The following is a 25,689-nucleotide window of genomic DNA, read 5'->3' on the forward strand; positions in this document are numbered from 1 at the left end:
ATCTCACCTGCAGCGGCCTCGGACAACATGTCAGCACGCTTTTATCACATTTCCTAATTGTCGACATGCCAATACATGCGTAAGAACGTCACAACCTTTTAAAAACAATCTTTGTGACAGATTTGAATACCATACTACCATCAAGTGGCATTGATCTATGTAACATGTGCACAATGGACAAAGGACAGATTCCACATGGCCCATTGATAGTGATGAATTTTCAGTCAGCATTGTTAAGACCAACATGGCATTTTAAGAATGAAATAGCTTGTGTTTGATGTAGCTTGTAAGTAGTTTTGACACAGAACTTTTTAAAGTGTTGATAATGATGATCCTACTTAAACATAGAAGTATGGACTTCTCTTTCTAACAATGCTCTTCAAAAAACTTCAAAACTACAAATCTGACATGTCTGAGCTTACAGGCATTTAGAAGTCACAGGTCAGGTCTTTATATTCAGAGAAAGGTGTCTTGTCTATTGTTGTCATACAGACGTGTCACGACATGTTCTCTGTCATGAGGTGTCATCACCTGTCTAGTGCAGGCATGTCGCGACAGGTATGAATGACTTCAAGGTGTGGTGGATCATATGGACTTGATTAAGACCATTTACTCCCCTTTTTGTTATTAAGACTTCATTTCACCCACTAAGTTCAGGCTCTAGCACCCCTATTGTTAATCGCTGTACAACGAACACTGTTATTATAGAATAGAAAAGTAAAAGTACCCCCTTTGAACATTGGGAGGAGAAAATGCCCTTTAATAGGAGAGACAGGAAGGCTTGGCATGTGAAGGTATTTTCTCACAGAGCAGAGGAGATGACAAAGACTGGAAAATTCCATAGGTTTAGACATCTTTTCAAAAGACAGAAACACTAATGTACTAATTCAAGATTCTCCCATTGCATGTAAAGCTATTGTAAGATTTTGATCAAACAGCTGACCACATTTAGTGATGTGTCTTGTGTACAATTGAAAAAGGGAACTAAGTCATGTAGGGGAACACCCACACAGGACTGGGCATGTGAAGATACACACAGGACTCGGTAGTCATTTCAGCTGTCATAACTATGGATTAACTAAGGTAATAACCTCACTTTCAAGGGCACACAAAAAGCTTGTCATCATTTGTTGTACATATATAAATAAAACATTTTCTAATTCAATTTGATGTCTAGAGAATAACAAATAATGACAGTCTAAAAGTAAAAGACAAATAGGAACAGCCATTGAGTCTTGTCAGTGCTTTCTATGTTAATTCAACATTTCACCACCTGTTTGATGTAATGATATATCTAATGACACATATGCATGTATAAATCAAAATAGCAGCAAGTCATTATAGTCCTTAGTATCCAGACAGTACAACTGATTTCAGACATCCCAACATGCGGAACATGTACAAAATTAGTATAATCAGCAGGAACATTTATTTAGGAAACAATGATACGATGTGAGGAGGTCAGAAGTCAGGGACGACTGTTAGTCATGATTTATGATATCTATTGTCTCTTTACAGGTTGGCCATGGAAGGAAGAAACACCTGCACAGGACGTGCCCAGACTTGCACATATATCTACCTTCCAAGTGCTGACATGTAATAAAAGTGTGCCATGCAGCTGGGTCAAAAGCTGTCCCTGCAGCATCTTTCAATAACTGTTCCGTGTTGTCGTACATGTACGTCACATGAAACCTTGCCAAATCTGTACTGCACAGAGTTGGCCTTGTATTCTGTCTGTGTCTGTCTCTGTATCGGTATATCTGGTATAACCTCCCTTCAGCACAACACACCAGCTTCGCAGGCACGTGGAGCAGTGGCAGCAGGCTATATTACACCAAACTACTTGTTGCACCTGACCTTTGAACACTAACTCTCTAATGATGATGCCCATACTGTACTTGGTGGCAGCAAGTTCCACTCTGCAATGTTGTTCAGGTAACTTGTGGGAGGGGGGCATAGGGGAGGGGTTTGTGGAATGAGGGGTCTGTCACAGTGCCAGTATGTAAAGAGCAGTCTGATTGGCTGGCAGGTGAGGAGGTCAAGATCAGTTGTGCCAAGGAGGTCTTGTTAAACCTTCTCGGTGGTACAGATGGTATTAATGACTTCCTCTTCTTTACTTTGCTTCAGGGTGCACCTGTTTTAGTTTTCCAAGTAAAGTACCAATCACCTGTTTATCTAACCCCGCATGTTTAACCCCTACTTTTAAACCTGATGGCACAAAGAAGAGACTACTTGATGGGACTAAATTAAACAAGACCTTACCCTGGAAAGGATAGCTATATAGGGTGCAATCAATGCTGCATACCTGTGTGAGGAGGGCTACTGCAACACCTTCCCAAGAAGGTTAAATTTGATTTTAAACCTTGACCTTCCTAAATCAAAATCCTAGTTATTACAAGAAGGAAAGCAGACTAGGACAGGGGTTATTATAGCATCTGTAAGAAAAAAACAAAATGTTGGTGGATATAAGACACCTGTTCTTAAAACCTCTTAGGTTATATCCTTTAAGTAGAGAGCTAGGCATGCCTGGACGCGAAAGTAGTGATTTGGGTGTCTACCACAAGAGACTGTGGAACGAAAATTGTAGGGATGTGTTTGACGCCTCCGGAAATTCCCGTGCCCGTCCGCCCTACCTGTCGGTCGGTACGTGTGAAGGGGGGTCTGGTTTGTGTCGGATGGGAAGGAAGGAGACGCCCAGGATACTGGATGTCTTAAAACATTATTGAAAGGCCAGTGGGAAAATACTTTGGGAGCATCTATGACCGAAGATGCGCAGACCCACATGTAATGTCGTCGGTCCGTTCAGCAGATGTCTAAGGGCCCGGTCACAAACACCTTACGTATACCATCCCCGTACGATCGCAAACTGAATGTATTCTGAGGATAGTCGTGTATATGTCCTGCAAAATTCAGCCGTCTTGTTACAAAAACTACAGGTTGTCTTGGATCCTTGTTTGTGGTTGGTTCTGCCAGAGGCAGAGCCCTCTTGGAAATCGTTCTGGATCAAAATCGCAGGACGATTTTTTTTGATAGTAGACGTTTTTATTGGGCTTTCATTTTTGTACTGGTAACTTTCTTTTCGCCAGCCAAACGGTTGACGAAGGATACTGTTGGTCAGTTTGAAACTGTTTTGCCGCCACCAAAAGATCTGTTGGGAGATTATGGTGAAGGATGTTTATAGATAGCGCGTTCTCCGCTCTCTCAGGTGAGAGACCCGGATGAGATAGGCAGGTGTGAATGGAAGGATCGATAGACAATTCAATAAAGGGCAGATGGAAAAACATGAAGTCTGTTGAATGCAAAATATGTAATAATGTGATTCGATGTTTAGAATACGGATGCGGCGATGGCGTATCCAGTACTCCTGTCCTTCTCATCGGGGTAATTTGAGAGATACACATCTTTTGGTCGATCCCTCTATATGTATACACACACACCGAGCGGAGGCCAATATGAATATGAAGATAAGGATATTTAGAGGTACGTTTACCGGACACGCACTAACACCAAAACATGCACAACTGTAGCGACTCAATCGGGTAAAATTTTCTGCGCAGAATTTGAACCTACAATTATACGCTGTTTCATCTGCAATAAAGGTTTAACTCATTGCTGCTGTCAAGTAAGAAAAGTTGCCTGTTGTTGTTCAATGTCTTATCGTCATTAATAACAAAAATACCATTTTTCATACAATTTTAGTTGTTTAGTTTTTACTTGTTCCATTCAAACTGAACTTAATTACGTCCCACCAGGCCCATTTTCTGTGCCCAATCGCCATGATGTGCCTCCTCGTTTCTTTGCCACAGCGAAGTTACGGTGAATACCAAAGAAAACGATGTTGAGTCCGTCGCGACGCGCTTCCCTCCAGTCGTCCTTTGTCATCCCACAGACAACACCACTCTTCAGGACGAGACAACCTAATTAAGAAAGACAAACTGCCCGTGTTGTTCTGTGCCGTGATTTTGTGTGGACCCCCTGCCCTGGGCACGAGATGAGCCATCATTACTGCGGGCGGGTGAATGAAGTTGTCCCAACGCCAGCCTCGGTGTTGTCTGGCATGTCGGCACGATAGCCGCTATAACCGCACCACATGTTGCCAAGCTTCGCCGATTTTCACGGTCGTAAAATTGATGTATGCAAGAAAAAACACGACACTCGTAATTGGCCTCGTAGAACTAGATTTGTTGGTCTCCAAGACTAAAGATTACTACAATACATGTATGTATTTGGATGACAGAAATACGTTGTTTTAGAGTTTTACTTGGCAAAACATTCAAAGGTTGCAAGACCTCTAAATATGCTTGGTAATTGTTAAAAAGAAGTTAATAGTTAATACAAAGCGTGTTGTTGTCTCCCTAGATAATTGAATGCACAAATTAGATGAAACAGAAAAATCCGTATTCCTTATAAATCTTAACAAACTATATCATTATCTCCCGGGTGATATGTACGTAAATCTAGAACTGCCTCAACAAGAAGTTGAACTGTCAACCTGTAAACAGTAGATCACATTTAGTATTGCTGTATTCTCATGTGTTTATTCATGACTTGTACTCACTAACTAAGCTTGTAAGAGCATAAACGCACAATAAAGGTATTTCAGTCATTCATTCTTGTGTCCAGGAACCTACTTACTGCAAACAGAATAGGAGCACAACCCAAGGAGCCTTGCACAGCCCATGGAGGTAGTTTTTCTACCTCCATGCACAGCCTAAGCCTCTTCCAGGCGCCCAGAAAATGTTCAAGTGAGCAGTTAAAATATTTCTGAAGAAGGAAAACACTGCCTCAGCTTGAAAGGAAGTTGTTTTTACGTTATTATCTCTGCACGACACGGGAATAACGAACTGGGACGACGTCTCCACACAGCCTCACGCTGACTCTTACTTTCTTCGCGCTTAGAAACCGGGACATACCGCAGGGAGTAATGTCCGAAATGAGAGGTTTGCTTAACATTTCTCCAGTTGTCCGTGTCGTGGGGACTTGGTCAGCACAATGGGCGTTTTTGAGAACTCAATACTGGCCTTTCTGTGGCAGAAGAGGAAAATTGCCCATTTTGTCTCAAACGATTGTTGTTCGTGGCGTAATGGGGCAGAGAAGTCGCACTGTCTGCATACTGAAAATGTTCAGCCATGGAGGGACTGGCGCTTTATAGCATCCAACTAGAGAAAACTATCTTGATAGTAAAGTAATCGTATACTACTTTAAGTCCTTTCCATTTTGAGCTATAGTCTGAGTATGATTTTTGTGGTGCGTAGATATCTTTCAGAGATATCCACTCTTGAGCGTCTTTGCAGCGTAGTCTTCTAGCATGAGAAGGCCTATAGGAAAGTCTGTACAGCTAGGCTAGCCTCTACCAGGCTTCAGGACGCGGCTGGAAAGAGTAGAAATAGAGAAATAACATTCCAGGGGAGTTGGTCCGCTCAAGGACATTGTCCTTGGTCCGCTAGGGAGTACAGTTGGCAGATTTCTACTCTTTCCAGTCGCCTCCCGAAGCCTAGTAGAGGCTACAGCTAGGCTTACTTTAAGCACTGGTAGCAGCGTAGTCTTCCTTTCAGATGGAAGCAATACAGAAGTGCGCGGGCGCTAGTTCATTTTCCACACACTTGAGGCTTATTTTACCTATTCCTGACACTGGTATATTCTTGATAATTTACCCGCATGGCTGTCTCGGAGAACGACGTTGATATCACAGTCAAACTAAAAAGCCAAAGCGTCCCGACTCGGCGCCGAATACGGAGCATTTCGCCCCCGCGCGTACACAAGCCTGGGCTGGAATGTTACAAAACTTTCGCACGTTGTCGCCCAGCCCTGTCGGACAGGTTTCCTCTTGTACATGGCACGTATACACGAGGGATCATCGGTAAACCGCCAACCAACACAGGGTTAATGATGTCCTTTTTTTCTCACTACCCATCGCTTGAATTTTTTACGGGGAAGTGAGAACTAAGGGCTTCACTGAATAGTCATCGAATCTGGGTTTCAACGGAGGGAAACCAAATTATAGGCGCAATAGTCTAAAAACAACATTTTTGTAAGCGTTCAGTGTCCGTTAAAACTTTAAAGAGATAGTAAAAGAGGCTGAAATGTCTTGGTCCTTGGTCTCCGAGTAAGTTATCTAATCGTCATCGTGTCAAGACGTTATCCGTGGGTGGAGAATTCTGCTGGAATTTCTTCACTTATCCCTGAAATTCCTGCCGCTCCTTCAAGGAATTCGCCCCAGTCGTTTTCGCATGTTGTTGCGACGCGATGTCTCGGCGACATTCAAACTACAGACACACGCATCTCCCCACCCCCTGCCGGCACATACCTACCACATACCCGGGAGCTAAGCCCTGTCGCCTCCGGTAGAATTTTTCACAACTGGCTCGGATATTTGGCGACCCTCGTTAGAAAAGTTCCGACGATCGGCGACATGAGAGGAAAGCGGTGCCGTTGTTAGCCACGTGCGAAAAGTGACGCCTAGGTGCTAACTGACGTCCCGCTACACGTGTGGTCCAGGTGATCACAATACACACCTTACCGCACCTCACAAACCAGCGCGAACATATACATGTCAAAAGCTCCGGGTCTATACAGGGTGAAAATTGTCCCGTATGCAGATTGATGTTTATAAGGGCAATCGCCGATAACATCACCCGTGAGGGTTATTTGTGGAGGCTCAAATAGCCGCACACGCCACTTTGCATTTGAAATGATTTTGTGGATGAATGACGTTTATGGTCAATATGTTTTTGTAAATTCGGGCGGCTGTTTAACTTTGAAGTCGACGTGCGCTTGCGTTTGCACTTGAAACAACCCCGTCCCATCCATTTCTAATTTCCAAGAGATTTATGTGAACGTTTTTATCAGTAGTTTGTTGGCAAGAAGTTTGTTTTTTCGAAGCACTCGTCCGTGTTATTAAATGCCGGTAGTTGCAGTATCTGGAGTGGGTATAACTATTTCATGGTACATGAGCCTGCTATGGCTTCACGTGTGTGCCCAGCACACACAAACCGAGACGGGGCCACACGCACTTGTTTGGCTTCCATTGTGCGACGTCCTGCACGCACCAGTAAGAACACATTCGGAACAGATCTCCTTGGTATCATCAGCCACCAAAACGCAGAAATTGTTTCACTTATCTTCGCCGGTCAGTACGAAGTTGCCACTTCTAAGAGTTAGCTCTACGTCAAAAATATAGTTGGTCAGATCACAGAGCGATCAGCATTTGCTATAGCCTGGGTTCCAGACCCATAGCACACTGGACACAAAAATGCTCACTTAAGATATTTTGTGTCCAGTGTGCCATGGGTCTGGAACCCAGGCTACATTTGCTACACCGAAATATGAAAAGGAAACAGTCGCCAAGCCGTTTTCCTGTCCGACGTAAACTTACGGCTTACTTGCTTCCACACATTAAAATTACTCTTGGAAGTCGCTACGAAGTGTTGGCCTGCTGAGGAACTAACAGTAGACGTATTTAAAGAAAGTAGTTCTTGATATAAACGTCCTTGCTTCAACCAAGGAGGCTAGATCAACACTTACCAATGAGTTCCATGCGGACTCATTCATTTCCGTGGCAGAAGCAGAGGTACAACAAAGAATATGGCTCTCTTTTCCTTGCGACATACATACTCTGATCAAGGAGGTTTAAAATCAATCTCCTTGCTCTGATAGAGTAGGTTCTATCACAGTATGCGGGTGGGAAGAGGGGAGAAAACATGTTTTATTTTATAGGCACTTTGCTTTTTGTACTTTACAATGCTATCCGCCTAAACTTTTGGTGACAGGTTCGCGACCGTTGCTGTGTTTTTGCATCGCTAGTTTTCCAGAAATAGATACAGCTAAGGGGTTGTCTAGCGGCAAATTAATCAGGTCCATTACACAAATGGGTCAAATTAAGACATTTGCATTCTTCTGAAAGGCTACATGGCTTCAAACGGCTTGCCGAAAAGTCCTTTGTTTTTTGTCCGATGTCCAAATTGATTGTTGTTTTCACTTTATTGGGGCTATCTAGTGCAAACACTTCAGACAATAGGACTTGAGCGATTTCCATGTGTAAGTTTCCGACTATTGCCTTCTTTCTTGTACTACCGCACCCATTTTTCCGACGTCTTGCAAGACAATAGGTTGATTTGAAGGCGCTCCGAATCGCAAGACTATATAGTCCCCATAAAAACATAACATTGAAATTAGATTATTTTATGAATGCACAGAGCAGTTGTTAGTTGCTATTGACAGATAGTCTGGACACGCATTTAGATTGGGAACGGTATACATACCGCTTCTTATCCAGCGGTTTCCGGGGACAGTGTCGGCTTTCTTATCGCTAAAATTCAATTAAGAAATTACCTGATAAGATGTTCATCTAGGATGAGTTTAAATGACGCGCTATTAAAAATTGACTTGCCACCATTATAGTCGTACGGGGCGATTAAAGATAGCAGAAAATGTGTATTGTATAGAAATCTAGTAGTTCTAGTCTTAATTCCCGTCCTTTGGATTGATTTAAGAATTGGTTTATTGATCGAAACTAGAAAAAAAACACATACTAAAACTACATTGCAGTCAGCTAATAAGGCTGGCTGAATTGCACGATCTTAAATTCAAAGCTGGGAAAAAAGAAAAGATATTTAAGCTATTAGCATTTGTCTAAATGAATGTTTACGTATGTGAGTACATTTGTATACTAGTACATTTTTCTTATAAGACCTATAGGACACAACGTACTATCTCTTCAACCAATGACAGTACACATATCATCTTGCTTCAGCTGAATGTTTGAGTGATATGAAAAACAGGCGGGTAGCTCGGTTTCGTCAAAGAGTAAGCGGAACATTGCGTACGGACTGTCGGAAGGGAAGAAAGGTTGTTACACCTACCCGCGAAATTTTGCCACGCGCTGGGGATTTGGTCGGGCTTCACACCCACGCCCACTCGCACGCACTGAAACCATTGACATGCCCGCCTGGCCTGAATGTCTCACAATCTTGCAGGGTTTCTATTGTTGTTCTTTTCTTTTGTAAGACGTCCTCCCCGGGGTTTTGCTTGTCTTCGGGGAGCCCCAAGACCAACAAAAATCAAAGAACGCGACCTGAATTGAGGACAGATGAAATTTGCAATGAAAAAGGGCGAGAACAGGTTAGACTAGTTCTAGAAGTCAAGAAGACCATGTCACTCGGGGTGGTCTATGGTATGTCATTTTGGTAGGTGGAGGTGGGTTGAATATTGTAGTTTATCGGGCAAGGGAGGGGCCAGCTGATTGTACACCGTATCGTTGAAGCTTTGCCAGGACGTTTTTCTTTGCGATGACGTATTGTCGGGCTACTTGCCAAGAAATCTCCGTGAACTAGCCTGGTAGAATGCCCCAGCTGTAGCTCCTGAAGACGAACTAGCAGATTTATGGCTTCAGCTTGATTTGTAGAATTTTGTATGTTTTGAAGTAGCCCTTTATGGTTGTAGACGCACCAAGGGCATAATTCCCCCCCCCCCCCCACGTGTAACTTCACTGAAAATACGTCCCAGTCGTGTAAAACGACACAAGATGACGTACTAGTATACAGCAAAAAAGACCCACACGTACTAGTATACAGCAAAAAAAAGACCCACACATCTACTTAGTAGCCTCCTGTGCAGGCCTCCGGGCGGGTGGGAGTTTTGATACTGCGTTTCGTAGAATTTTTCACGCGTTCTTTAATTTTGCCACGGCGGATACAAACCTTCTCTGTGCGGCTGGTTGTAGGATGACTGGCATGCAAAAGAACGCGTTACAAATTATACAAAACGCAGTATCAAAAACTCCCACCCGTCAGGATGCCTGCACAGGAGGATACACAACATATGCTTCAGGCTAAAGTTCAGCGTTGGTTTTGCAAGCGCAGATTCAAATGATGTCTCAGTACAGTGTGGAATTCAAAATGTTAAAAGGTTACAGCGTACATTTTACAACTTCCTAACTGTCCCCATTTGAACCTCTTTGCTGTCCCCAAACAAACGTGAAGACGTTTACTTCCCGAAAGCTTTTTGTCCTCCACACTTAAGTGTGGGCGGATGCTATTATTACGACGGTGCAGTCTTGTATTGGAGTGTTTGTTGTGGCCTTTCGTCTCATCACCTCAATTAAAGTTATAGTCATAACATGTTTGTTTCGCAACAAGTTTGTTCCGGGCAAGTTTTGCTCAGTGTGGGTGGGCAAAATAATGGCAAACTTGTATCCGGGAGACAGACAGGCTAATAGCTCATCCCTGCCTCAGATTTTGAGCATATTAAGCAAATCAGTACGAAAACTGGACGTGTACATGTACAGAAAATAAACAGCATGTGCTTCTACAGCATTAACCATTACCTCGAAGTTCGAACCAAGAATATTCTATTTTCATAACTTTTCTGATTTTTTAGTCTCATGTATTCAATTTTCTTAAAGTGAAGCTGGTTTCCTTGTTTTGGTCCATAAATGGATTCAAATGACGATCTCCAGTCGAATTCAAAGCTTTGAAGTACGCCTTTTCTTCTGTTAGCAACCGTTGATTTCTCAATTTCTTCGCTCATCTTTCAAACTGACCTTGAAGGGAAAATCCCAGCACAAAGCTCAGTTTCAAAAGAAAGGTTAAATCTTTGTAACACATGGATTACGGTTACACAGAGATCTGAGCGTGGTCAGCAGAAAAAGACCCACACAAGTTGATGACACGCACACATGTACACAGACATGTCCACACCCTGGGGCGGTAGGGACGACTTCTGCATGTGGTGACACGTACGCAGGGCACGAGATCGCCACGTTCCTATACTCCTGCGATGTTGACGTGTGCAGGTGAGCATTCAGGTGTCGTCAGGCTCCTTTGTTCGTCCGCACGCTTGGCATGACCGCCGTGTTTTGTCGTAAACAGTCTTACAAAGGAGTTAAAAGTTACTAAAACCGTCATGAAGCATCTTCGTCATTAAATCAAATGCCCCCGAGCATTTGGTAAAAAGCCTGTTGGAACATGCCTGTCGCGTTCTCCTTTTGAACTGACAGGTTGTTTTAGACAAATGTCCCGACAGTTGTGGCTTTTTCTGTGCGTGCAGAACATTTGACGAGCCACGAATGATAATGTATTGCAATTATATATAAGTATGACATGTTTAGAAAGGACACTGTTTTGGTTTTCTGCAAAACAACCGACCAGACGCTACGCGGCGCTTCTTTTAGGTTCCTATCATGGCACTGCTGCATTCTGCCGACGATCTGTAGTGGACTTGGGTCTAATGACCTACGAAGGAAGTAAAGTGAAAAGAAACCCTACAATGATGCTGAACGCATGTCGGGGCAACGTGAAACATTCACTGTAGTCCTTCAAAAGGAGTTGTTGTGACTCATGGTACAATAACTGCCGCATTTCCTGCTTATGTTTCCACTGAATTCCACAAAAACAAATAGTCTTTTATTATTGCCATTACACTACTGTGTATCCTTTCGCCGACCGACGTTATTAGCTGACTAATAACCATAATCATCATCACAGGTTTCAGCGCTGCGTCATGCGGTTGGATCGCGCTGCACCCCTAATTTAAAGTCCTCTGACACGCGCCACTTCCAGTTCACTACAGGCCATGACAACAACGATAAATATAGACTTTGTTATCAGGACTCTCAGATTGGGCACAACTTCCGCCATTATTATTCAGGTTCCCAAAAATTAATAGGTATAGTCGCTTTATACTTCTGCTTTCTTGTTGTGCTATTGTTAGAGGAAAAGGAAGTTCAGTTTGTCTCGTAAATTATCTGTGGCGTGAATTCTTCTATTGTAAGAGTTTTGTATGAGTCATTTACGGTTTCCTCTCCGGCTAGACCCAGACTTGAGTGTCATCCTGATTTAAGTTTACGTCACTTACGTTACAAGTGTTCACGGTGTATCTAACACGGGGATTTGGAGGACTGCCAAGATACCTGACAAGTGACAACAATCATTCATATATTTGCTTTCAAGTCGTCATCGATTTGTTACTCGACCACTTATACTATTACTAAAATTGAATAACCCAGGTACAAGTCACATGGAAACGACACACACGTATTTGATTTTCCAGCAATCTATTTTTTAATTCTCAAAATAGAAATAGTAAAACAATAGTTCTTCTCGCAATATCAAAATGCATACCGTCCGACGACATTATTGGGTCTCTGACAACAAAGTGGACCAAGCTATATATACAGAAAATGCAAAAAATATCTTCAGAATATGTACACAACTTTTCATAGTAGACACACGGAATGTTTAGTCTTTAGAGTCACAAGTCTTTTGTTTCGTGCTGTGGTCACCACGGTCTCCACATCTTGTCCATGTCGCTGGGGACTGGCGCGGCCTGGGCGGCGGGCACAGGTGACCGCTGCGCCGCCGGGCTCAGGCTGGGTACCGCGGTAATAAGTCCGGGCGCGGGGGTTACTGTTGGTCCAGTTGTCGACTGTACAAACGTGCTTGTTGTCGCTCCATGTGCGGAAGACTCGGGACGAGAGCTGCCGACCACTGTCGCGTTCGCGTACACAGGAATGACGTGGCTGGGCATTTGTCCACCTGGAAACGCCTGACTGGGCAGCAGGACGGCCACCGGCTCCCCGCTGGGAATCTGCCCCGGCACGACGGGGATCCCGCCGTACGCTGTTGTCGGGACGGCCGGGCCGGGCACGCGGAGCGGCGACGTCTGAGCCGTTGGGCTGGCCAGGCTGATGGCCCCGGCGACGGAGACGGGCGGCGCGGCGGCGGCCACCTGCACGTGTACGGGCTGCTGGACGGGCGCGAGGGTGTCCACGGTCTGGCAGCAGCTGGCGAGGTGGCCGAGCAGGCGCTGCTGTACCTGGCTGTCCACGCCGTCCGAGGTGGTAAGGAAGCGGGACACCTCCGTCATGCACTCCGAGTAGCCCGCCCGGTACTTGCTCAGGGCCACCGGGTCTCTGACGACGGCATCTGCAGGGGGAGACGGAAAGAACGTCGGGTCAGGCAAGGGGCACAGTTTGTCAACACGACCAAAGATCAGCACACACTTCTGGCACGCAAGTCACATGGCAAGGAGAAAAACACTTCAAAAAGATTTACCATGTGCGCGCCGACTAAAATAGCGTATTTGTAAATCGTGAAAAGGACGACGGAAATAAAGTTCTGCTTACCAGCAATCTGTTGCCTCTGCAGGTTACGCAGGTGCTTCACGGTCATTTCCAGAATGTCGGCCTTCTCCAGCTTAGAATGGCGAGAACTCTGTAAAAATAGACACAGGGAAGAGTCAAACATCAGCACGGTAGAGACATGTCTTTTGATACCCATGAATCAACTCTACTCTACTCTACCTACCTAACAATGGTTATTGTTGTAGACGTATGAACGAAGCATCCAAACGCGCACGGTGCGAAATATCAGATTCAGTACTTACGTCTTTTTTGAGGGCGTCCAAGATGAGGGTCTTGAGCTGATTCAGGCTGTCGTTGATTCTAGCCCGTCGTCTCTTCTCCATGATCGGCTTGGAAGACTGTGAACAAGACAAGAAACAAAGTTAGAACCAAACATAAGTATAAGCTGTAGTGACATACTAGTAAAGCAACGGTGTGAATGTGAGAAGGGGTCGGTGTCTCGCACGCGCCGGGCTCGGCACGCGTTCTACGCGCGACACACAGCCGACCCGACTACCGGGGGGTAGCCAGTCCCGGATTCAGGTCTCCCCCTCAGAAAATCCTCGACAAAGTCTTTCTCACCTTGCGACGTAGAGTCTCGCTAGTCTTGGCCTTCTCTGGTACTTTTTCTGTCGGCATCTTGGACATTAGATCCGTTCTTCCTTGCGAAACTGTGAGGAATTAGAAGAAGTGTCGAGCACGGCCGAAAGTTGTGTCGGAAGGGAGGGCGTCGTGTCCGAACGTCGCTGCGGCTTGCCAGAAGTGTGGGGGACAGATTACCGCACGGGGGATTTACGTCTGACCATCGGCCTCTTTTCCAACCTGTGGCCGGTCGCATTCCCTCACTGTAGACCAATCATACCCTGCTTATCAAAACACATGATTGCTAATCTTTACAAAACCACTCACCATTGGTCAGCAGTCACTCCGGTCTTCCACTTCTGTGCAGCGATTGGTCGGATTTAATTCAGGGCGGGTCTTTTGTTCTTACGTAGGCACTCCTGACAGTTGACATCTGCTGGCATGCGAGGTGAGGCAGGCTTATTATCCCGCTAAGCACGTGCCGAGGTTTTTGTCCGCAGCCGTCGGGAGTGTGGGAAAACCCCGCCCACAAGTTCTGCCTCCGCTCTACTGTAAACAAGTATTTCAAGTGTAAACAGAAGTTAGGCTGAGAGGCTAAATGTCTGGAGGCGTCGAAAGCTGAGAATCTCGGCAGATCTCTACACGATCTGTGCGGGCGGCATACTTCGGGCAGCATCAAAGGATTTCCCTGTCTGCAACTTGAAAAAAGGGAAAGATTTAGGGTCTGACCAATATGAAAAAAATATAAATCATTGCTCGTAACTTTTCCTACCTTTGAAGTCTTATCGTACGTGCTCATCGCCACCTCGTGCGCCGTGTTCTCGTCTGATTCGTTTGGCGGGAAAATGCGGACAGCTAGTAAGAAAAATGCAAATGTTACTACGAAGTAGATGGATGTAAGGATTCAGATAAGTCTTGAAAACTTTGTGAAGAAAGTGGTTAACAAGAAAGCCTCTGATGAATATGTTTGTTACTCAAATTGGTGTAGTTGTGTGAAACCGTGGAAAACATGCATTTCGACGTCGGTCGTCAACGCAGAACAAACCTGCCAGTGGCCATAACTACCTTACACGATAAGAGTAAGAGCTACGGAGTGTGGACACATACGAAGAATGTGTTTTCTTCACTCTCCCGCCTAAGCTGAGGTCCCATTTTGTACATCGTACCAAACGGAGACACCTGTTTGTGATCTGACACAGATTTGTGTGAGAACTGTGTGCCAAGTTCAGCCAGTCCTTCCTGCCAATATCGCAGTCCCCGTGTCTGCAGTGTATCAAACCTAACCTTGAAAACGTGTATGGCATAACGCCTTGCAGATTTCGCGAAGTCAGTGGAAATCCAGACGTGCAGGTGGATAAGAACTGCCAAGCCAGCGCGTCCTGAGTGAGTGACGGTGAAGGGAACACATTTCACCTGTCGGCAGGTGCAGGCTAGGTGAAGATTGTACTACATGGGTGGCACGTGTTAGGCAGAGGGTTGGGGGAATGTTAACACCGGACACGTGCCACGGGGCGCCCGCCACGGTACTCTCCCCGGATCAGGTTTCCTCCCCTCCCGCCCAGCCGTCGCGTGCGTCGCGGCGCGCTCCTGTGAGACGGGCCGGTGCGGTGGGTTAGGGAGAGAGTCGCGGGGGTACGTACAGACTCTGGCCGCCTGCCTAACCCGACAAACTGGCTCGTGGAGTTTTCCGGTTCAGCACCAGGTACTTATTACCGGCAGGGATTTACGGAGGATGAAACAGGGAACTCTATCTGCCGCCCAGAACCGGTAGCTCGATAGCAGGGAGCAGGAAGGAAGTTTAAGAAGGGCTGGGGTCTACAACTTAATCCCATACAGGTTCCGTACACAGTACACAGTGCACATGTGTGCGCTGACACAGGAGCCATGGAAGTGGGTTGTTGTCTGTCCGTCCACCTACAGCCTGTGTGCTTGCCGACGGCAAGACACAGAAGTTTGTGAGCACGATGCCTATGCGATGCTTCTATTTCAAGTATTTGTGTCGGTAGCTGTTGGTTTTACGAGGGCATTTAAAAAGTGTTCCATTTTGAGTTTGACTGACTGCCTAACTTTTTTCGACGATACATTTTCATCCTGCTATCAGCCTATACCTTTGTTTTGTTTTTCAAGTTTGACAGGTATATCCCCATCCATTGCCGCCATGTACCCATGTCTCGTTACCTCAGCACACTAAAGAAACAACCAGGCCTCTTCAAGTTGTTACAGTGGGTCTGCTTGATGGCCATTGAAGTCGGTGTGTGTACTGCTGTCGCGACACGGCCTGGAGTGGTCATCCTGTGACCAGTCAGGCACAGTTTAGACTCCGGGACAAACGCAGATGTGTATTCTCTGGCAGCTGGTTCAAATGTTTTGCCGTACTTGAACTTATGGTCGTCAACAGTAAATACTGATAAAGACGACTGGTTCACTTCCGTACACTGTAGTAAATACCGAACATTGTAGTGCGTTCACTCTCACAGGTGATGGTTTGTAGATAGGACTCTTCAGTAGACCACAGTTGTATCTTTCTATCTAAAAGAGCAGTAAAATATCTTTAAAAAGTCCTCATATTGACGTAGAGGACATTAATCACACAGAAAATATTCGTGATAAATCACAGGTCTGTGTTCCCTCAAATGTGTTCAGTTTTCAACAAACAACGGTGACCCATGGAAAGGTGGAAAACAGTTTGCATAGTACACACTATTAACAGGTGTTTGCGCAGGCGTCCCTGGATATTTAAAACATCTCACGTGGAACTTCGGCGTGCTCTTCGGTGTACAATGGGTTCTGTCGTGTAACAAACAGGAGGAAACATAGAAGGATTCTCACTGACCGAGAAAAGTGACTCAAAAGGGGTGCAGAATACACCCACTTCGTATGTCTGAAAACAACACACCTTCGTTGACAGGAAAAAAGGCGGGAAAATTGATTGTACAATTGTGCAGGAAAGAACAAAGTTCTTGTTTGCACAACGTTTATATCTATTTGCAGACTTTGTAAGGAAAGCGCGCCAATTGACTTTTCCGACTGACTTTTCTTGGATAGTTTGCTTTTCCCACACTCAGGGTGGGACCCTTGGCTGATCAGGGTCAAAGGTCAGGCAAACAGAAAAGTTGACTCAGCTTCGACGGGGGGGGGGGGGCTGACAGACGGACAGACACGCGACTGCTGACATAGCGATGGACTACCACTAAAACTATGTACAAGTTCAACATACAGAAGTCTTCAGACAGAGAAAAATGACCGTGACTTTACACGAGCCACGAAGCTAAGGAGCTGTTGTCCGTGCTTCACTGCTAGGTGGCGCTTTTTTGTGTGAAAGGAAGTACTAAGACTAAGAGTTATCGCTCTTCAAATAAGTGAAATTGTGAAAAATAGACTGTTGTTTCCACATATTTGTACACGTGGTGTGTGCCGTTAACCCCGAGGGTGGAAGAACGAAACGACGTGGTTATTTTTAGGACGACACCTGCGTTTCGCGCTTCGTGCGTATGCCTCCGGCGTCGTCATGACGACTGTGTCCGGGCAACGCAGACGAGAATGGTGCGGCGTGCTATGTATTTGGTCTCCCTTTAAACATGGCTATACACAGGTGCAGGCGTGTTTGTACATGTGTTCTTCTTTATAGTCGTGACCTGGCGAATGTTTAGAAGGGTTGGGTCAGAAAATGTCAAATCATTGACTGTTTCCAAAGCACAACACAGCCAAAAACTTCTACATTTTTTACTTCAACATCAAAAATTCATACATAGGTCACAAACATAACTTCAATCTAGTCTTAACGTAAAACGACCAGTAAGTTCACGTACATGTACATATGCCATCGAACGTAGTACGTAGCGCAATGTTACAAATGTTCAAGCTCAAATGTTATAGCGACCATTGTCTCTAAGTCTCGATAAAACCCTTTTGAAGGTAAGACAGAAATAGATGTTGCCCCCATTTGGTTTGAAGGGTCTGCTTTCATGTTACTGAGTTACATGTGAGTATACTTTTCAAGAATGTGTACTGCGGACAGAAACAATACGTAACGTACGTAACGTAACTTGGCTTTTCTCCTCAGTAAAATAAAAAAAAGCTATTCATCAATCATAATGTTCGATATCTCGAACAAGAAAAGAAGAATTATTGAATCCAACAGGTGGTTGAATGTTGTGTCCGAGTCAGGACGTTAAGTTAACTGTCCACTGTTAGCGATCAGAACCCTGGCGGTAGTCGCTCCGCTCGGCGTCCCGGCGGCTTCTATCTTCTCCACAACGTCCTGGACGGAAACAGGGAAACAAAACGTTAGGAAAGAAGTCCTCTTACAATATACTTAATATACTTCATGTATACTAGTACTTAGCTTTAAGAATCCCATCACAATATGAAGCAATATATGAAGCAACATAATTTGGCATTAGCATATTCAATTCTTAAAACTGCAATGTTAATGTCTCAAAACTGCAAACAGTCATATTATTCACCGACGTTATCCCCGTTATTTATCCAGTAGTAGAGCTTGATTTTCTTTGAATATTGTTTACCTGTATGTAAAACCTTCGATCATCAACTTATTCACCTTCATACATTTGCACAAGAAATAAGTCATCAGTCGGGAGATATTTTCTCTTCAAACTGTTTGCAGTTGGAAAAGTCAATGGACGTTGAAATAGTTTGTGGGCTCTAAAAGACTTTTAAAGAGTGTATGCCCCGTAGGTTTGTATGGCTTGCATTTTAGTCACTAGTTCCAGACCAGAAAAATAACCAGAAGAGCTCAGAAACACAGGACTTACATATCCCTGGATGACCTTGCCGAAGACGACGTGTCTTCCGTCCAGCCATGGCGTCTTCTCCACCGTGATGAAGAACTGAGACCCGTTAGTGTCCGGTCCGGCGTTCGCCATGCTCAGGATGCCCGGGCCCGTGTGGTTCAGCTTAAAGTTCTCGTCGGGAAAGTCTCCTCCATAGATGCTCTCCCCTGAAAAATGTTTCAAAAATGTATTTAAACCAGAAAGGTAACATTTGCAAAGCAAGTGCATAATGTTTACCCTCGCATATGGTCTGCTCTGTTAATTCTTACTCAAACACATTCGTGTATATGGTCAAACAGCACTCTAAATCCCTCCTGCTATGAAATTGCAACATGATGCAACCCAACACTAGTTACCATGTTGACAGATGTCTGGTTCAGGTCATTGACCTTGTGTTCTTGGAAAAGAGGAAACTGAGCAAAAACAATATGTTTTCCTTCTGTAAACATAACCATAAGCAGAGCGATTTTTTTATCTCAAATGTACTGTAATGGCTGGAATTAATATTCGATAAAAAAATCGCACATACAATCTCTAAGGAATGATTCCAATCACATCTACCTCCCGAGCCGTTGTTGAATTGAATGTCGCCCCCTTGTACCATGAAGCCTGGGATGCACCGGTGAAACAGCACCCCTTTGTAGTGTAATGGTTCGCCCCATGTGCCTCGGCCCTAGAAAGCAGAAAAAAAGCAATCTAATTTAGCAAGATAGGGAGACCAAGCAGGGTAGTTTGTCCACTATAGAGTTCATTTGTTCGCAGAATGAAACCCTAACATTGAGGCCACACCCCTGGTCAGTTGGAATCTCTTTTGGCCGAATTCTACTATGATCCTAACACCCTTAGGAAGGCCTGGTGGAGGCCAGGTTCTTCGCATGTTCTGGACATTCATGATTCTGACATAGCCAACTCAATATTGGTCTATCCGCTCTTCTTTTGACTTATTTTTTTTTCAGAACAACTTTTTAGAGTACGTTAGTATTCCAAACATGAGAAACTCTTACCTTTTCACCCGTACAGAGAGCTCGGAAGTTTTCGGCAGTCTTCGGTACGACATCGGCGCGCAGTTCGACGACGATTCGTCCTGCCGAACGTCCTTCGATGGTGATGTCAAAAAACACCTGCAGACAAGACAAACTCTTCTCTTCAGACATAGCAAGGACATTGTGACCTTGGACATAGGGAGCTTACGAAGTGTTTCATTCGTCGCCAAATCTTTTCAACAATGGACTTGGAAACTGATAAGGATATGCTCATTGGTTGTTTTCTGAATACTGAATGACAGCACTGTACTTCTGTACACCCACACTCATATTACTGGTACGGTTTATAACTGTAACTTTGCCTTCGTGAAATTCCAGCTCAGTGATATTTCATTACAGTATCATCCGCGTAATCATTAACTTTCTCGAGCTTGCGGTCAGTGACCCTAAGTTGTCAAGTATCAAAAAGTACATCCAAGGTCAAAACAAGACTAGGCACAATATGGGTGTTCATAAGGAAGGTTGTAATTGCGTTGTTGGGTTCGTTAGGGGTAAACATGTAGCTCGAATTCAAATGAGCTCATCTGTGTAAGACTGTGTTGGTAGAACCCATTGTTATAGAGTTCAAGCTTGTTCCAACAGAAAGAAATTTATGGTGAATTATTTCTTTGTGTTGGAACAAGCTGGCTTGAACTCTATAACTATGTAGCTCGAATCCTTACCGTTGGGTTGGATTTTTTCAGTCCGAAATGGAATCCAGCGACCAGAGCGACACCAACACAGATCACCAGTATCGACACGACTAGTACAAAGGTCACCGTCCGGGAGCACAGGCAGGTCTTCCGTCCCTTCTTGTCCTCGTTCCCGCCGGCCATATTGGCTTTGCTGCTCATATCTCCCTTCCTGGGTTCGTCCGCCATCTTGGTTTTTCTCTTATCTACCACAACAAGACAAATTTACTTTTGAGGCAGACTGGTCCGTGGTTAATGATATGCGACAGTGAATATGTTACCTATTGTAGACTGGACTAAAGAACCGCCAATCACACATCAGGTGGGAGAGGGAAAACAGTGTGAAGTTCTCCTTCACACGGTCTATGCTAAGCCTAAGACTATCCTTTGTGGATACTTTTGCATATTATATATACAGTTACTTATACTAGATGTGATTTAAGTATAGGTCTCAAAGTTTTCCAACAAACCCCAAATTAAGTCACAGCGGTTGCTGGGCTAAAGGTGTGTTACCTTGGAACTTACTACAATCAGATTTCACTGAATTCGATTCATATAATCTTTCAGGTCCAAAAGAAATATGCATAAGTTTGTCCATGGAAGATGATGACAAAAGAGTGTTTGAGCCATAATTTCGAAACAGCCCAAGGCCGGTGCACGCGTTTTTTATATATTTTTCCATGCGTTCAAACATCAACAAAGCACAAAACCATCGACATTCTCTCTCATAACGAAGCAATTCACACGAAGGACGTTGCTAATACTTCTAACTACCAGCCCAGCTTTTTGAAGACTTTCTAATAGCAAACAACAAAAGTATAAAACCATCGACATTCTCTCTCATAACGAAGCAATTTACACGAAGGACGTACCTAATACTTAACCAGCCCAGTTTTCTGTAGACTTTCCAACAGCAACAATGATGTTCAATAGACGAAATCCGCGCGGTAATTATGAGTCCCTTTATTCGTGGCTTACAGAGAATCCCCGACTGAAGGCCACGGCACGAGACCTGACTAGTAATTACTTTAATTGAACCCCTGGACATCTGTTGGCTTTTTAGGGGAGTAATTAAACTGAACCCGGAAAACTTGTGATGTCGGCAGTTGTATGCGTTGTTCAATATGAGATTAAAGTGGCAATATTGTCACACATTGTATCTAAACTTGGCCGTCAAACGAGCACGTAACACAACTGTCCCCCAAAATTGTACTACAACTGGATAAATGGGACAGTTCGTTTGACCTACTTTGGTCCATTGTGTGTTTCAGTCCATTTTCTATTCTGTTAAAACCCTCTCTGAGAACGAAGGAATCCCTCTGCCATGCTTTTGAAGCTATAGTACCTGATTTTGCAAAGCGTCGAAAATCGTTCACTCCAAGCAGAGGTTTGGGTTTTGGCTTATTTTGGCGTGTTTTTAGCCTTTGTTATCGGGCTTTCGTTCTTGCACTCGTATCTTTTTTTAAGCTAACTCCAAAAAAAGATACCAAAAAAGAAAGCCAATTAAAAATGCATAAAACACGTCAAAATAAGCCAAAACCCAAACCTCTGCTTGGAGAGTGCGAAAATCGCACACTTTATCATTTATACAACATTTCAAGAATCGTGAAAGCCTAGTATGCTTTATTCTCAGGTAGTGCTCTACAATATATTTTAACAAATCTTACATCTATGTAGGAATATGCAAAAACTGGACAAGGACGTTCCAAAACACATTCTATAACCGGGTACTTCTTGGCGCATGGAGTACGTTTTTCCAAGGACATTATACACAGAATAATGTCCTTGGTTTTTCCAAGCTACATGTATTTTGGCGAGAACAATCCTCCCTAGTTTGACACTTGATGAATCCATCAACTGTCCACCGTAACCATTTCCCTAACAGTGGAAACCACGGGATTACGATCCGCTCCTCCCTAATACAAATCTCGTCGTTAGATTTACATAATTCTAACACGAAATCGAATGGTTTATCATTAAATTGCAAAATCCCATACACGAAAACTTCTCACTCTCCCCAATGTAAGCCGCGACTAAAGCCTACAACCCAGCAGGGAACAGCTTACCCACGGCACCATTCATAAAGAATGGGCCGTGGTCTTGTGAATGTCGCTATTCGTTTTAATTGGGAGAAAATTGATCTGTAAAGGCTTACCTGGGAGTTTTAATGGGCTAAGCTAACGTTTTAATTGAGTCTTTATAGAAACCCACCGCTGTAAACAATTGGATTATTTCAGAGAACCTAGTCCGACAAATGTTCACACGAATCTTTTGTGGATAGGAGCACGTCGGTTTGATTGGAACAATGAATTGTTTTCTTCTTCTATTAGCGCGATTTTGTTCTGCATGTGGACTTTTATGAAATAGCAGTAAGTGTGAATCATTGGATTATATCTGAATCCCTCCCACTACAAATCCGACCATGTTCTGTGAATAGACCACATTGATATAATTGGCTGCAAATGGATTGGATCACACTTAAGGCTTGGTTATCAAGTTGTTATGACGATTTGGTTGTCGCTTTATGAAAATGCAGGGTGTTTCTTATAGGATTATTCACCATCTCTTGTCTACCTTTGAAAAAACATCCATACTTAGCTGGGAATTGACACATTTCTAGAACTTAAACCGCTTTTTTATTTATTTCTAAATATTTCTTCAGGATTACGATGCTTTCGCCTTGTGCTCGCCCGTGAAATTTACAGTTGAAGAAATAGTTAGTTTTTCATTTAAACAGACCATATGGACAGACTTAAAGACAATTTTGAAAAATTAAAAAAAAAAGCTATTTGTGCAGTGAAAATGGATAACATACATTTTTTTACGTCGATAATGGTAATACTGTCTTCATTCTTCTACCTCTTCCGGACACCCTTAAGCTCTGATAAAGTAGAAACTGGCCAGACAGGGTGTCAGAGGAGTTAGTCCACCCCAGAGTGACAAGAGGCCCTCCACATCACGACTCTTCTGGCAAGTCGTTAATCCTATATTTGACCACTCCATGTGTACGTTTTTCAGTCACTGGAGGGGTCTGACAGAGGGTCCGTACTCGGAAGCGACGGCGTCAGCTTGGGCAATAATTATTTAATCCTGCTGCTGCCTTGGATAATCGCCGGGGGCAGCCGGAAGAGATTAGGTATTATTTCAGACAAATTCAGGCTGTCTTCCGTGCTTTGTTTTACAAATTATTCGTCACCACAGATCACAATTCACACAGTCAACCTTTCACAGTTAAACCTCTTTGCGTTTTGTACAGCTATATTTGGTATATGTCTATGTGCTAGTATACACCAGAACATCGTCCAAAGGGAAGTCGATCTATTTTCCCCAGAACTTCATTGACACACACAGGCTAGATATATATAGAGGTACTCTCGAAGAAGCAGAGATTGATGGGGGGGGGGGATCGTTTCTTTGTCGCTACACCACCTTGGGCCGTCCATGGACCCTCTCTGGTCAATGGATACTGATGGCCAATTTGATACTGTCTTTTTGCCACCCTAGGATCTGCTTGGAGATTGATATAAAGAGACAAACAAAAATACAGCGACATCCACTTATGTGAACATTAGCGGAGTGACAAGCACGTCTTTGCGCAAACCTTGTACGCAGGACGTCTAGCCAGGGATTTAGGGCCAACACTACCCCCCATTTCATGCATAATTGCATTTCTTTGAGCTCGCACGGCGTTGGTCTTGCCGTCGCTGAGCGCTCCAAAGTGTGCCACTTGTACCAACAAACACGCATTAGCTGTAATAATAAACGCCACTACGCTCCACTTAGTGGACCATTTTGGGGGCACTTTCCACAAGAAACATTTGTACTACAAACTTTTGCGAGGTTTAACATAATTTCTGGGATACAAACAAAGCTGAGAGAGCTGCAGGTTGGCAGTTTGTCTGGGACGTAAGGCGCGACCTGTGTTGGTACGCGCTTCACGTGAAGAGCTAGCTGGTAGGTTTAGCAGAATAAGGCAGCCAGTGTTCTGGGTATTACTGTAGTAAAGATGGCGATGTAGCAGTTCTACTTCTAGCTACAAACTTGACAATGGGGAGATAAAATAGTTGTAGTAAATTGTCAATCCTCTTTGAAACAAAATTCGCTCAACTACGAATCCTATTATCAAGACCAGCGATTAAAGAAAAAGGAACGAACAAAACGAAAAATCGCATAAGCTGATGGAAAGGTCAAAGTAACTACAGCATATATTTTAAAGCTTTGAGAGGCTAAGTATCTAAGAAATAACATATATAGGTACCTGATTGTCACAGCTGCATGAGAATTGCCCCAGAATTCCATTTCAACTCCACACAAGAATGGTGTATGCGATCATGGAAGATCAGGTTCAAATTATTATCGTCTGTACAGTCTGATGCAAACCGATCCGCAGAGTTTCCTTCCATCGCCGAGTGCTTCCTGTCTCACAGGACACATGCCGGAATCAGATAGACACTATCTGGCGTTGAAAGCTGGCAATTTCAGGGCATGCTCGTTGTTTTAATTCGTATGATATACAGCTGCGGACGGTTTGGGTGCGTTGCAAAATGTGGCAGCTAAGCCGGAATCACCAGAATACAAAAGAGCACATCTGCGAAAATGGTTTAAAATCAACCCAAACTGCAAGTAATAAAAGGCATTGACGTAAGGAGTTGAAAAGAACTGATAGTAGTACCAAGGACGTTTAAAAAACCTTGGTAGTACCAAGTTATCCTGTAGGGAAGACCCTAATCATACGATGAGGCCTATGACTTTGTAAGCATGTGTCACTGACCCCTGCACCTGTTCAAGTCCCATTGTTGCCATAATTAAGGGTTCAGCAAACGTCATATCACTCAACACCTAAAGCCATGCTCCTCTCACCTCGGGCGATATCAAAAGGACAACCCAATAATATCTTTATCCACTTAATATCAGCAATATACTGGGTTTATCCCAATACAGTATATAATAGCACAGACCTCAGAAACTGATTGTCAGGCTTACATGAAATATTACACTTCAAACACTTCGGTAGCTTTATCTTATTGATGATAAGGAACTGTGGGTCAAGGTCATTTTATTTCCGACACACGCGCCTTGGCGGTAGATCTCAGATGTTTCCACAAGATTCGTTCCGCTGGACGATTCCATTCACGCGAAGGGACGCGCATATGAGGGGATGAAGGGACACAATGACGGGGAAATCCTAGACATAACTACGGACTTGGCCCAATGCGGATACAAGCTTGCGACAACAATCCTTTTCTGTCCTTCATCTACTGGGGTTTAGAGTTCCTACAAAGGACACGGCTTATTGTAACACCCACAACACCCTGGCAATATAGAAGTCATTTTCAAGTTTGGAATCCTTTAGATTCTTGGTACATTGTACCTTTATGCTGAGGTGTCTGTAAGAATGTTAGCGCGTCCCCTCCACAATGCCCGAGCTTATGCCTACAGACTAAGTCACTTCCTGTATACATTGAAGAGGACTTTGATAA

At 44.1% G+C, this 25,689-nt stretch overlaps 2 protein-coding genes across 4 annotated transcripts; both read right to left on the reverse strand.

Moving 5' to 3' along the window:
• Positions 1–12,038: 12,038 nt before the first annotated feature.
• Positions 12,039–13,942, reverse strand: LOC109480172 (transcription factor HES-1-like). 2 transcript variants are annotated; one of them, XM_019782336.1, is made up of 5 exons: positions 13,703–13,942; positions 13,384–13,479; positions 13,124–13,211; positions 12,275–12,923; positions 12,047–12,240 (listed from the first exon to the last, which is right to left on the reverse strand). In XM_019782336.1, the coding sequence occupies exons 1-4, from the start codon at positions 13,766–13,768 to the stop codon at positions 12,277–12,279; spliced, it is 897 nt and encodes a 298-aa protein (XP_019637895.1). In that variant the 5' UTR covers positions 13,769–13,942; the 3' UTR covers positions 12,047–12,240; positions 12,275–12,276. The 2 variants fall into 2 exon arrangements, with proteins under 2 accessions (XP_019637894.1, XP_019637895.1); XM_019782335.1 differs by having other exon boundaries at positions 12,039–12,923; positions 13,703–13,941.
• Positions 13,943–17,406: 3,464 nt separating this feature from the next.
• Positions 17,407–24,563, reverse strand: LOC109480171 (peptidyl-prolyl cis-trans isomerase 7-like). Of its 2 annotated transcripts, none has more exons than XM_019782334.1 (6): positions 24,468–24,563; positions 20,201–20,415; positions 19,500–19,616; positions 19,057–19,168; positions 18,478–18,662; positions 17,407–17,963 (listed from the first exon to the last, which is right to left on the reverse strand). In XM_019782334.1, exons 2-6 carry the CDS (start codon positions 20,396–20,398, stop codon positions 17,874–17,876), a joined length of 702 nt encoding a protein of 233 aa, XP_019637893.1. In that variant the 5' UTR covers positions 20,399–20,415; positions 24,468–24,563; the 3' UTR covers positions 17,407–17,873. The 2 variants fall into 2 exon arrangements, with proteins under 2 accessions (XP_019637893.1, XP_019637892.1); XM_019782333.1 differs by lacking the exon at positions 24,468–24,563 and adding an exon at positions 21,082–21,232.
• Positions 24,564–25,689: the final 1,126 nt, after the last annotated feature.

This window comes from Branchiostoma belcheri, unplaced genomic scaffold (assembly GCF_001625305.1).
Source record: "Branchiostoma belcheri isolate BF01 breed outbred unplaced genomic scaffold, Haploidv18h27 scaffold5, whole genome shotgun sequence".
In the NCBI taxonomy this organism is placed as follows: Eukaryota; Metazoa; Chordata; class Leptocardii; order Amphioxiformes; family Branchiostomatidae; genus Branchiostoma; species Branchiostoma belcheri.